This window comes from Crotalus tigris, unplaced genomic scaffold (assembly GCF_016545835.1).
Source record: "Crotalus tigris isolate CLP2741 ecotype Arizona unplaced genomic scaffold, ASM1654583v1 scf7180000024438.1716836, whole genome shotgun sequence".
NCBI classification, from domain to species: Eukaryota; Metazoa; Chordata; class Lepidosauria; order Squamata; family Viperidae; genus Crotalus; species Crotalus tigris.
This window is the reverse complement of record NW_024100607.1, coordinates 745767-759693: the sequence shown is the minus strand read 5'-3', so window position 1 is coordinate 759693 and position 13927 is coordinate 745767. Positions and strand designations below refer to the sequence as shown.

Sequence of the window (13927 nt, the reverse complement as noted above, 5' to 3'; positions counted from 1 at the left end):
CATTTCTTGAATTGTAGTTTACTTAACAAGCTGCAGCTGAGGTCTTTGAAAACAGTATATCACCTGCTTTCAAAAATTTATGATGCTTATCAATGTACTTTTTTACTAAACCTGCAAAGCTAAGTTTAAACTGTTTCTGTTGGAGATACATTTCTATAATTGTCTTTAGATTCTTTTTGATATCTACAATTACATCTTCAGGTATGGTATTTAGATGCTATTATTTGACTGCTTTTTTATTTCCTGAAAAATTAAAACAGACACATCGCCTTAAGTAATGAAATTGCCTAAAAATTTAAGTGCGTTTGTTATATACGTTTCTCATAGATGTTCTTCTGTAATTAAATGTTAAGGATATAAATGCAGTTGAATTGCAGCACATAATTCCCAGATTCTATCCAGACTTTCTTCTCTTCATTTGATTCCTACAAAAGCCATCTTTAAGGATTAAGGGGCCTCAAGGAAGGCCTAGGATGGTGGGGGCAAGAATCAGAAAACTGAATAGAGGTGATTTCATTTTCCATAATGCTAAAATTAGTTGGATCATACCTTGCTTTAAACCATAATAGTTTGTTAGGTTTGGGGTATGCATTTTGTATAAACCCACCTATTATAGTTTATACTACTAAAACTCTTTTGTCTGTAACTTTTAATTGGGCGAAAGAGTGCATCATAGGGCAACAGTTTTCGTACCAAGCTACCTCAGCTTAGACTATGTGTCCAGAATCTGGGACCGAAGACTCTGTATGATTGAAATTTGGCAAATTTGTGATCACTTCAGTGCTGCTATGCTGCCATCCAAAGATTAGACTAGTCCATCAGCTGCTGGAGATAAGGTACAGCTATTCCACCCTAGCCCTCTGGTAGCCAGATAGACCAGTCCCACCATCAATTCCTGGAGGATGGTCAGGTGTAATCAGGCCAGCAGGAAGTCAGAAGTCGCTCCCACTGCTTTTTTTGGTCTTAGTCAATCCATTTCTCTGTTAGGTAAGAAAATATCTGAAATGATGACCCAACAGGTCATAGGTTGTCTAGTAAACTATATAATTGATTTAGTCAAAGCATTGTATGTGAATATAGTCATTATGACTTACTAGCGAACAGCATCAGCTCAGAGTATATGAACTCTTTGAGCTGTTATTTTCAGTGACAGTAGAAAGTAGAATCAGCATTTTCACCTAATCAGTTCAGTTGGTTGTAATGATGACTATAATGATAAAAAATATTAATACAAACTTGAAAAAATGTAGAGAAGGAATGATTAAAGAATTGCAGGACTCTACAAATTTTGCTGCAGTTAGAAACATAATAAAAAACAATGCAATTTTTGTTGTATATTGCAAATATGCAATATTACTGTCATTTTCAATTATTTATCAGTGCCCATTTCTCCTTGAATAATGGTAACACAGTATTTATATTAATACAATTTATTTTTTAGGATTTAATTTTAGTCTTTTTAAATCTAACCCAATGGCCTTTTGGACAAGTTCATCCCCCTCTCAATCCAGTAGTGAAGGTATTTACTATGAATGAAGTGGGGCATCACTTCTTGGAAATCACTGACAGCTTTCAAATTCTCATCAAATAACTTATTTTAACAGTATGGAAACAGAAAGATTAACATGCATGTGGAATTAAAATAGACTGCCTTGATTTGTGATATAAAGGCCAATTCTTTAATCACTTATCAGTTTGGATTGTTTAGTTCTTTTATCTTCTAAGTACTTATCTATTGGCTTTCAATTGTTGATTGATTTATGATGATAAAAATTTAGTAAGGGTGTTTGCTGGTCTTGATGGAAGGTAGAAGGAACTTGAGAGAATTGTTGTAAGTACTATCTTTTTAAAGTATAAACTTTGATGATGGGAGTGTAGTGTATTAACATATAGGGGATTTTTCTTTTCCAAAATTATTTCCAGAGGATTTGCCTTGTTTCTCAACAAGCATGACTACCAAAATACCAATTGCCTACAATCTTTGTTTTTAACTCTATTTTTCTTCTTTTAGTATTTCACAGCTGGTGCCTTTTCATCAAATTAAAAAAAAATGCAGTGTTAGGAAAAACAAAAACAAAACATTTGCATTACAGATATGATATTCTCAATCCAAACCGGCCCATAGATTAACAGAAGGATTTCTTCTGTTTAGTGAAAGAGTTATTGATTGAAAAGAGGTTCCCATGATAGAAAGCACCAAGATAAGAGAATATCTGCAGCTCAGGAATGAACTGTGGAGCCCTTGGTGATCTCTGAGCTTGGTTGTTTGCTTGCAACATTTCTGTCTGGTGGTGAAGAAAGGAGGAAATCTTCTCAAGAGGAAAACCACCTCCCCATCAATATTGGTAGGGCAAACTACTGTATATTAACAGAAAGCAAACCCTACACTCAGTAGCATTGATGATGTTACCTAGTCAGGTAATGAAACATCTTCAAGCAAACAACCAAGCTCAGAGAGCAGCATGGACTCCACAATAGAAAGCAGTAAGGAAGACACTGCTTCCTTCTATAACTTCGTATTCTATTTTTCATAGGTTCTCCAATATTCCAGAGGAGATTGTTAGCAGGTGGGAATAGCATAGGAAACTTCTGATAAATATTTCCTTCACAGTCATCTTATAAATAGAATTTTACTCTTTAGATCTTTAAATCCAAACCAAAAATTCTATAAATGCTAACATTCAGATTTTCTAAATTTGATTGAAACCAGAGTTTTTTCATGCTACTTTTCTCCATCATTGGAACGAGAATTTTGGGAACATTCAATGCTACTACACTTATTGCAAACTTACACCTTCCTTGCAACTGATCCCCATGTGTGTGCATGTATGCATGTAGAGATAAGTAGAGAGATACATACATATACTCTGGAGTCACACAATTGCCTCCAAAACTTAGGCACCCTGGTCAAGTGATGTATCAATAAATCGTTAAGTGACAGAATGTTGACACAACTTCTCTGTGTTAAAATGTTAAATAGATTTTCTTGCAAATTTGAATGATAATGTTTTCTGTTGATGTATAGCTATTTATACATTCAAAGGAAAATATTCATGAAGCTGTAATTATATATAAAAGTCCTCAGATCTGAAGGCAAAAGATATTTTATTTTTAAATAATGCACATATAGCCAGTTTCTCTAAAGAGACATTTTCTATTCTTTATTATCTGTTGAGATATATCTTTTAAATTGGCACCAACTTTCTAGTATTAAAATAGATAATCATCTTAACTGCTGAAATATTTTTGTTAATCCAATTAATTAATGAACCAAACATTGTAATGCTGGTTTTCACATTAAAAAGCGAATGACATGGATATCTGCAGTTTCCATATTAATAGAGGGAAAGTAATGCAAGAAACAACCTATATAGATCTGGCACTTTATTTGATCTTACTATATAAGCAATTACAAAAAAATTTTATGTAAAGAATTTTACATACTTTGTTGTCAGATCTGACATCTCTAGTACTACAATTTTGGCAAGTTTTTTCAGAAATAAATCACTCCAATCCTTAAGAATATAGCCTGCTTGAAACAGAAGTGTATGTCATTTGTATTTAAAAATAATTATGATGTTGCCACACATCTTGATTCATTTTTCAGCTTATAAAATAGGATTATTAAAAAGTAAAAGCAAAAGATTTTATTAAAGTTGAACCTAATTTGCTTAGAGTTTTCTTTTTACTAAAGCATTTTGCACAAAAAGATACATCCTGGACCCCTTAATTCTACATACATTCTGAAAATTAATAGCAACTAGCTGTTTTAACTCTCTTCTTCCCACACAAACTATCCAAACTTTGCTGTCTTTTGCTCTTCTGGAATGCACATGGTCTCTCTGGGAATCCAGACTACATTCCACTATACGTCTGCCTTGTAGAACTGACACTTCTTAGTCCCTGAATTGAATAAACTACTTTTTTAAATTAATTAATCCATTAATACTGTTCAGGGAGAAATGCGTCAACCTCTCGCTTTTTAAAATCAGTGAAATATTTAACCTTGGGACAAATCTTGTCCCTAATTAGTCCTGGTCCTGATAACTGATACATAAAATATTGATACTTAAAACTAATTTGAAAATTCAGAATGAACTCTACTGTAAAACCTCTTGTCACAGGAAATTTGTTTGTTAGTTTATTGCAACTTGTATAGCAAATCCAAACAGGATTCTGAGCTCCTCACACATTGCAGTACAAAAGAAAAAGGTACCATACTGTTAATGAAGAGCAGCAGTAGCACGTGGAATCCATAAGAGAGTTCCCATCATAATAAATCTGTTACAAATTTGATTTCATTAAAATAAATTGGATTCCAAATAGCCAAATGAAGTGGGCACATCCACAAAATTAAGAGTTCAGACCTTGTTTTCCGTAAGAGAGGAAGGATACAGAGTCTAAGAAGAGAACAGAGCAGTATGCTGGGTCTTAGGAAAAGGAAAGAGAAGAACACAGCATGGGAAGTCTTGGAAACAACCCCCCATATCCCTTATTCTCACTGTGTTTCCTCAAAGAAGAAAATATATCAGTTCTGGATCAAGCTGTAAAAGTGTGGGCGGGGAGGAACCCTCAGGAGTGTCAAACTGCTGGCCCACAGGCCGGATGCATCATAGTGAAACCACGCCCCCCCCCATTACTGGCAATGGCAAAATGTCACGATATGTTGCAACATGTGACGTTACATGTGTTAATGTTCTTTAGATTTTAAAACCAGTGCCAAAATTATTATAAAAATTAGTGAAATAGTAACTTTAATATTTTACAAGTTTGATCTCTGAATGATTTATTCAATTTCATTGAATTCCCTAGAGAAATGTTTTGAAACAAAGTGCAGAGCCATATAGAGTTACTTTTAGGCTTTAGATTTTAGCCTGTACCACTGAAAATGTTGCCGAATTGTTCGGTTGTCTTTAAAGGAATGGATGAGAAATAACATGTGTTTGAATACAGTTGTCTAACGAGAAGCATGGCATGATTTTGTCTTATGTTCTTGGCTGAAAAAAATGTTTTATCAACTAAGCTTTCTTTCTTTCTGAATGATATTACGTATATTGTCTTCAGATTAATTATATACTTTGCTTTGTATGTGTGCTGGTATTGTAATTACTGATTTGTTCAAGAAATTAATTTGTAACTTGTTTTACAGTTGAGATTAAGAAGGAACCAAATACAATCCCCTCAGATGATGTATTGATCGTGTATGAGTTAACACCAACACCTGAGCAAAGAGCTCTTGCAGAATCCCTTAAATTACCCCCAACATTCTTCTGCTATAAGAACAAACCTGAGTATCTGAGTGAAGATGATGATGGTAAGGAATATTTCTTGAAAATTATTTTATCTTTTACAAGATCCAAGAATAAGAAAGGATAAAGCCTTGACCAATTCAACAAGATTTCATTTATTCTCATTCTTTTCTGTATCAATGTGCTCTTCAAAAGAAAGTTATCTGAAAATTTGGGGTGAAAATGATAATAGTTGCCCTATTGTTCATCTGCCTCTCTTGAGGTAAAAGACAAATTCTAAATTATACCCCATCAAAGAGTAGAATCTGATAATCCAATTTGCCAAGCTGGTCTGAGTGCAGGCTTTGGGAAGTGTGATGAGCATAAGAAAGTGTGAATCTGTTCCTAGAGGTCTGTAGATCTTTGACATTTATTGTGGCTTTGCACTTTCTGGGTACTAGTGCATATCTATAGCACAGTTATAGCTTTGATTTCAAGAGGGAAGAGCATGAACTTGCTTCAAGTCTGATCATATATAGGTTGAGAAAGCTAATGCACCTCCCTTCCAGCTCAAGCTGAAAAGGAATATTAGAAGTGTCTGGAAATCTTTCTGTGTCATAAAACTCTTGAATGCTAGTCATGCACTTTTTTTCCTGCAGCAGGTTCAAGGACAAGGATTTGTCCCTTGAAAGTAAAGAACCTTGGCAAATAAAATTGTTTTGAACTGTTAAAGCCAGTCAAATTTGTTTTTCTATTTCTGCCTCCGAGGAAAACATAAGTAGTGATTAGGGAGACTATTAGACTATCTGTGGGTTCTCCTTTCCAAGGTTCTTGGGCTTTCTTTATTGCTGTGATTTCATTTTTATATACAACAGACATTAACGTATATTGCTGATTTTATTTAAAGTGATTCTATACACGTAAACTTCAGTTGCAAGTTGATGTATCACTCTCTGGTTGTTTTCCTATTTTAGATGAAGACTATGAAACAGCTGTCAGAAGGCTTAATGGAAAATTGTATTTAGAAGAACCTAAAGAAAACTCAGAAATAAAGAATACAAGTAAGCAATATTAATCTAATATTGAACTCTTCTGATAATTTTCTGCTAGAGCACTGATTTTCAGAGTGAAATGCTTTTGAAAACTTAAGAAAATTTAAATTTATTTTAACTTTACTCTTATGTATCTAATCTTATAGAATCTTATTCCACATCCATTCAGATGTGGAAAGAGGAATGGTTTTGTTTGAATTCCAGAACTTCTGAGAATTGGCCAGATTTCCCATTGTACTTTTAAGCTGTATGGGGAAAAGACTCTTCGGAGTTGGGCAATCTCGCAGGAAGAGCTCTTCACCAATTGCAGTTGTTGTTAAAACAGCTTTATTGTTCAGAATGTAGCAGTACAGAAGGAAATGACTCTGTTACTAATAGTTTAGACTTTGTGATCCTTAGCAGTTGTGAGATCTGATTCCAGAATTTATCTTTCAGACAGTTTTGTTTGGCTACCAAAGGTCATTATAACTGAATATGTTGATACCTCAGCTTTAGGCTGAACCTGTATTGTTTCTTAAATGTCTCTTAATTGTTACCATAAATGAGGCAGATAATTTTGTGTCCTTACAAGAAGATTCATCTTGATTTCCATGTGATTCCAGATGTCCCTGTCCGCTCACATTGTTTCCAAAGTATGTCACTACTGTATGTTAGTTTGACTCTTTGTAATTTACTTAGCATATTTAGAAGCTTAGCATATTTAGAAGCTTTATTTTATTAGTCTATTTTGCTGATGTTTTCTATAAATCATAATGTATTATCTGTTCAGGTGCTGTAGAACATATTGATCCAGAGACTAAGAATGTAGAACATCTTGATCCAGAGACTATTGTTGTTTGGGAAAAGAAACCAACTCCTAAGGAAAAAGCTAAAGCAGAAACTCTAAAGCTTCCCCCAACTTTTTTCTGTGGTATTAACAGCGACACTGATGAAGACAATGACAACTTAGAAGACTTTGAGACAGAACTTAGAAAAACTCAAGAAACAAAAGTAAGTAACAGAAGAATTAGGTATACTCTCAATGCAAAGTGAGTTTCTCATAGTTTTGATGTGTTGCTTTCACTTTTCTGTTTTCCAATTTCCCCAATATTCAAGTTCAATCTGCTGTTTATACTTTGTTCTGGTGCTACAACATTCCTACCAATATAAAAATATGTGTATTATACATCAGTGATTCTCAACCTGTGGGTCGGGACCCCATTTGGGGTCGAATGACCATTTCACGGGGGTCGCCAAACAAAGCAGTCTGCCATTTTCCCCCCCTTTTCCTTAGCTATGCTACTCCCTTTTATTCTATTGGCTTTTGAAAGCCAATAGAATAGACTCTCTTGAATATTGGCTTTCAAAAGCCAATAGGAATTGTCCAGGCTGTCTCTGCCCTGCTGAGCCCGCCAAAAGTCCCATTCTGCAAACGGTGCTGCAAGTTGTCTGCAGCAAAGGCGAGCTGTCTGGAAGTTTCCACCCCTCCCTGTTGAGCAACTACTAAAAATGTAAGTAAAAGAGGGCTAGAGGTGGGAGGCCGGCGGGCACAGGGAGGGTTGCTGGCGCGCATGGGGCCCGGCGGGTGCTTTACCTCCCTTGGGCTGGGCCAGCTGGTGGCCCAGCCAGTGGTCGCCCTGCGCCATCTCTGCCACTTGCCAGCTACGCCTCGGCCGGCGCAGGGGGTGGCACCACGCATGCGCGGCACTCCCGGGCAGGGAAAGTCATCGACTTACGACCGGTTGGGTAGTCCTCAACTTATGACCGGTTGGTAGTCCTCGACTTACGACCGGTTAGGGTCGTGGCATTAAAAAGGTTGAGAACCACTGCTATACATACAGCTGCAGTCAGGATATTATTTTTCCTGTGTTGTTGAATGTAAACTAGGGTCTTCTATATTCTTCCTTAACTCAAGAATTGGTCATTTACTAGCATTAAGTTGAATAGCATAGAAAATTCTTATGATGTGACTTGCAAAAGCTCAAAACTCAGTAATCCTTAGGATATTATCTTTCTTCTGTTGCATCTGGGTAGGTTCATTTGCATAAAATAATTCTCAGCATTTTTCAGTGCTTATTCTGATTGTGGGATTACTGTGTTTATGGACAATGGTTTAGATTTTGTAATCTTTTAATTCTTTTTTACTAATGTAGGCATTTAATATGAAGCCAAGATAATTGGTTGTGTACACACTATCATTACATGAACCATGCTTGTGTTTCAAGTATTATATGATAAAGTTACCTAAACAACCTTCAGGTACATGTTACATTAAAAAAACACTAATCAAAACAAATGTGGTTTCATTTTTCAGGAATCTCAGGCAGAAGAAGTAACTACTTCAACTGACGATGTGAGCTCCGGTAAGGAAGGAGGACCAGATGTAGCCTGCAGTATTCCTGAAGCATCAGATTCTACAACCAACCCTATGTATACTACATGGGATACATTAAGAACAGATGGCAACTCTACTTCTGAAACTACACACACCATTCAAAATGTATTAGCAACAGATGACAAACCTGTTGATTTATCAAATAAGAAGGAAAGTGATTCCAGTTCTAAAGCATCTGTAAATCAAGGTATATTTTTTCTATTTGATATATGAAATGTCAAATGTGCTATGCTAGACAAAAATAAAAAAAATTAACTGTAAACATAATTCCAAGTTCGTTAAAAGTTGATGTCCATGGAGGTCAAAGAATTTTAATGGGAAGCACAATTTGTTTGTTCAGATGGCTTTTAGGCATGCATAATGGGATGCCTAATGCTTTAGTAGTATCCTAGTAGTCCTCGACCTATGACCACAATTGGGACTAGAATTTTGGTTCTGAGTCATTGTAGTTGTAAGTTGAGGCACTGGGACTGGACCTGATTTTCTACTATTTTTTCAGCAGTCATTAAGTGAATCACATGAATACTGGCAAAAAAAAATCCACAGGAAGTCAGCAAAAAGTGGTCATGTGACTGCAGCAACCAGTCATAAATGCAATTCAATTACCAAGTGCCCAAATTGCAGTCATGTGACTGCAGGGAGGGTAAGTTTTATGATAGCTGGAACTGTTTTCTAGGCTGCAAAGCAACCTTTCCAAGGTCATTGTAACTCATTAAATAACCAGTCATAAGTGGAGGATACTGTTATCTGCACTTTGGCATAGGGTTAGGGTTGCAGTTGTAGGATAAAGCTTCTAGTATACAGTGGATGATAAAATTGTACATTTCCTTTTTTTTGTAGAGAATAATCCCTTTTCCTTTGCTCTTCATAACATATCGAGCTTGTCATTTGCTGATCTGGCTTCAAGCAATTCTGGGGATTTTGCGTTTGGTTCCAAAGGTGATATACATTTTGTTTATCAATCATCAATGTGAGAAAAGTAGCTGGAGTTTTTAATTTTAAAAATTGATAGGAAAAGTGAACTGATGTCATATAAAAGCTTTAATATCCTTATTTTCTCATCTAAACAGAAAAAAACTTTAAGTGGGCAAATACAGGAGCGGTTGTATTTGGGGTACACGCAGCCACTAAAGGAGATCATGATGATGATGGAAGTGATGAAGAAGTGATACATAGTGACGATATTCATTTTGAACCAATAGTCTCGCTACCAGAGGTAAGTTTTCTAATCAGAATCTAAGAAGGAATATATCTGTTTAGTCAGTTTCCTGGCATAAGGTACAATATTGCTCCATTTATTTGTCAACTATTTATTTTCATTTGTCAGTATTAATCTTGCATGAAATAAATGAAAAGATTTAAGAATGAAGAATAGGCACTTAGCCTATTGTGTTATTGGACTAAAATATCAGAATTCTGAAAGACTAACATGGTTAAATGATGTATATTGCTTTTTTTAAAAAAAAAACTAGACATGCTTCTGTGTGTGGCATGTGTGTATATGCAGGGTTAACTGTGATTGCTCATTGTAAACTATAAATATTATTCAAACTGAAATATGCCATCTTCTCCCAAGTGGAATCTTGGGAGAAGATGGCATGTTTTGAAGGAGTTAAGGGGTTTTCTTTAGTGTTTTCCTGTTTGGCTAAAGAAACCGATACTGATTGTGTCTCATTCAGCCTTAAACTGATTTCCCCATTGCAATGTTGGAATTTTATCTGCTTATTCTCTGTGTATCATATGTTAGTGTGTTTTAATCTGCTTCTACTTTAATCTTTCGGTTAGTTTATATGCAGTGTCAGCTCTCTTACGTTTGTGTCACATACAATGATGATAAACTATACAATTCCTCATATAGTACTTCTACTTTGTCTTAATTGGACAAACTTGTAGATAACATTTAATTGTCAGCTTTCTAAAATGTCTTGTCATTTAGAACTCCATTAATTAGCCCGCAGGCCTTATCAGTCTATCCTTCCAATTAAACATTGCTGCAGTGGTGTGATTCAACACGATTATTTATTCCTGCTAGGTTGAAGTAAAATCTGGAGAAGAAGATGAAGACATTATCTTCAAAGAAAGGGCAAAACTATACAGATGGGACAGGGAAGTCAATCAGTGGAAAGAACGTGGTGTTGGAGAAATAAAGATTCTCTTCCATACGCAAAAGAAATGTTACCGAATTTTAATGAGAAGGGATCAAGTTCTCAAAGTCTGTGCAAACCATATAATCACAAAAACAATAGATTTAAAACCCTTGAATTCTTCAAACAATGCCATGGTTTGGACTGCAACAGATTATGCTGGTGAGTATTTTTGTTGAGATGTCCCATAGTTTCACTATCCTTTCTACTATTTTCATAGCAAGATCCCTGCTATTATAATACTTGAATTTCCATTTCAGATGGTGAAGCTAAGGTAGAACAGCTTGCAGTTAGATTTAAAACCCAAGAATTGGCTGATATCTTCAAGACGAGATTTAAAGAGTGTCAACTGATTTTGTCAGAACAGCAGAAGGAACACATTTCTTTTGCAGCAAAATTTTCAAAGGAATCTAACCCTATAGTATATCTTGAAATTTCTGTTGATGATGAACCTCTGGGGCATGTAACAATAGAATTGTTTTCCAATGTTGTTCCTCGAACCGCTGAGAACTTCAGGGCATTGTGCACAGGAGAAAAAGGATTTGGATTCCAAAATTCTAGATTTCACAGAATAATTCCAGATTTTGTCTGTCAGGTAAGTTAAAATAATTCAGAGACTGATAAAAGGATTTTACTTTTCAGTTTTATCGTCCACTTGTTGCTGCATAATTTTCTGAGTTCCTCAGGAAATTGTGACTCAGAAAAAAATTAGTTACTGTTTCAAATTCATACGTGCATTTTTTGAATTGGAATCAATTTAGATCTAATACAAAAAAGCTTATCAATACAGAAAATATAATCACAAATGAGAAAAGCAGAAAGAAAAATTCTTAACAGTGGTATAATAGAATTTGTTTGAATTAGTAATAATGAGTAACCTTCCACCATTGATTATTTATTTTATTTTTTCAAATTTATATGGCTTCCCTTCTCACCTTAGTGACTCTTAGGCGCTCCACTAAAAAAGGAAAATAAATATAACGGAAATTATAGTTGCATTTAGGCTTTTTGCAATTGTGTTTGAACAGTATTGAATTTTCAGTCTAAAAGGTGACCTAAGCTTTTAGCTTTGGGTTCATAAATGTAAAAGCAAAACATACTTTATTATTTGAATGCTGCCAATTATATGAATAGACTTAATATCCTTCATTTTTTTAATCAATTGGAATCCTATATTCCATTGTCACTGAGAGTAGGGATTTATTTCTGTTTAAGGATGCATTATTATTGGTAAACATGTTTTAGTTGTATTTGAGATGTTTCCACCTATTACATATTTTACTAAATTTTCTATTTCTTTCATTCCAGGGAGGTGACATCACTAAGCATGATGGCACAGGAGGACAGTCCATTTATGGAAATTCATTTGAAGATGAAAATTTTGAAATAAAACACACTGGTCCTGGCCTATTGTCAATGGCAAATCAGGGCAGAGATACCAACACTTCTCAGTTCTTTATTACTCTCAAAAAGGCAGAACAGTTGGACTTTAAACATGTTGTCTTTGGGTTTGTAAAGGATGGGATGGATATAGTGAAAAAAATAGAATCTTTTGGCTCTCCCAAAGGAATAGTGTCAAAAAGAATTGTGATTACAGATTGTGGGCAAATATAAAATGATTCTGCTGACATATTCAGAGATTTAAAAAATCTTCAGCAGATTTAGACAAGATTATGTTCAGGGTTTTTTGTTTGTTTAAAAAATAAACAACTTCTGATGTATAAATGTAAAGTTACAGCTCATAGCTGAGTACTTTTTTAAATGTGTTGCAATTGCCTGCTTGTTGTGAAATAAACGTTCAAACACTAGTCTCCTTCAGGTGTACTTTTGTTTCCTCCTGATTTTGTATTAAATAATTTAAAATGAAATCCCAGGTGTCTGGAGTTCTGTGTTTCTGAATGCTTCTTGGATCAATTGAATTCAAATAATATTCCAAGATAATTGATATTTCTATATTACATATATTTGTATTAAAGAATGATTTCCTACAGCAAACAAAATGCTGCAAAAGATTGAGCTGCTCAAGTGGTGATATTTAGTTGCCTTATTTTGATATTTAATGTCTTAAAAAACAGGCTACTGCCTGAAATTATAGGTGGTGTGTATATGCTTTTGCACTGGAAGTAATAGCAGTTGCAAGTTGCCAATAAGAACTTTAGTGCTTAAAGCAAAATCGTATCAAACCAAAAGGACCTTATCCTCTTATCAGTTCTGTCTCTTATCAGTTATAATTGCTGGTGACAACATCTGGTAGAACTTTGAGTTTGAAGGCTTGATTGGTACTTGGAGTGCCAGGCAATTCAAGGGTTATGTCAATGCTGCTAACATCAGGTATTATTGCTTTGACAACAGATGGAAATGCATTTATTTTTCTCTCGCTTTTAGAGCTGATTGATACTGGGAGGGGGGATGTGGATGAGAGTCCAGTTAGTCATAACAATTTCATGTCATGGAAATTCAAGGTTAATGAGCCCAGAGCTGATAACGATTTGGGGGGCTGGAGAGCTGTGAGCAGTAGAGAGAGCCCTAGTTTCAAGCTAATTGGGGAATGTGATTTATGACCATTAGTTGGAGGAGGGAATTGTGCTTTGCTACTTTGTGCCAAGGGGAGGGGAATTCAGTTTTTGGCTTCAATTATGTAGTGCCGATAACGCTTCTTGAATAAAAGATTCTTTAAGGTAAACAATGCCTTGAAATTATTTTGAAGAGTTTCATCTCTCGGAACCATGACAGGTTATTGATTAATACAGGAGGAAAGATAATGGAAGATGATGACAAATCATTTCCATACTGTTGTGATATCTCGGTTGGGTCTAAAGACTGGATCAATATCCCAAATTCAAAATTGCTTGTTGTGCTCATAATTAAATTTGATAAGATGTGGAGAAAAGGTACCATTGCAAGGACATGAATCTCTATAAATATCTTTGAGTGGGATGGCCATCGTGGTTCAGAATTTAGTACCACCGCAGTTTTGTGAAGCATTGGAAAAGCAGCCCAGATCAGCCCTTTCAGTAGCCGAAACAGAACGCCAGCGGCCTGGACGCGGCTTAGCCTGTTGCCCTGGAAACAAGGTCGCATCGGACAAGATGGGGGCGGAGCAGTCCCTTCACGCAAGCGCATTGCACT

The 13927-nt window shown here is 35.4% G+C and overlaps 1 protein-coding gene across 2 annotated transcripts in view; it reads left to right on the top strand.

Annotated features, from left to right (window-relative positions):
• The window catches only part of RANBP2 (RAN binding protein 2), a 36193-nt gene extending 23527 nt beyond the window's left edge, over window positions 1-12666 (top strand). The window contains exons 1-10 of one of the 2 annotated variants that reach the window (XM_039331831.1): window positions 43-1519; window positions 5150-5314; window positions 6203-6289; window positions 7050-7270; window positions 8574-8841; window positions 9495-9593; window positions 9725-9870; window positions 10687-10960; window positions 11059-11393; window positions 12107-12666. In XM_039331831.1, coding sequence (XP_039187765.1) covers window positions 1474-1519; window positions 5150-5314; window positions 6203-6289; window positions 7050-7270; window positions 8574-8841; window positions 9495-9593; window positions 9725-9870; window positions 10687-10960; window positions 11059-11393; window positions 12107-12412 — 1947 coding nt within the window. In that variant the 5' untranslated portion in view covers window positions 43-1473 and the 3' untranslated portion in view covers window positions 12413-12666. Of the gene's footprint in view, window positions 1-42; window positions 1520-5149; window positions 5315-6202; window positions 6290-7049; window positions 7271-8573; window positions 8842-9494; window positions 9594-9724; window positions 9871-10686; window positions 10961-11058; window positions 11394-12106 lie in introns of those variants that run through there. The other variant, XM_039331830.1, reaches the window with a different exon arrangement.
• Window positions 12667-13927: the final 1261 nt, after the last annotated feature.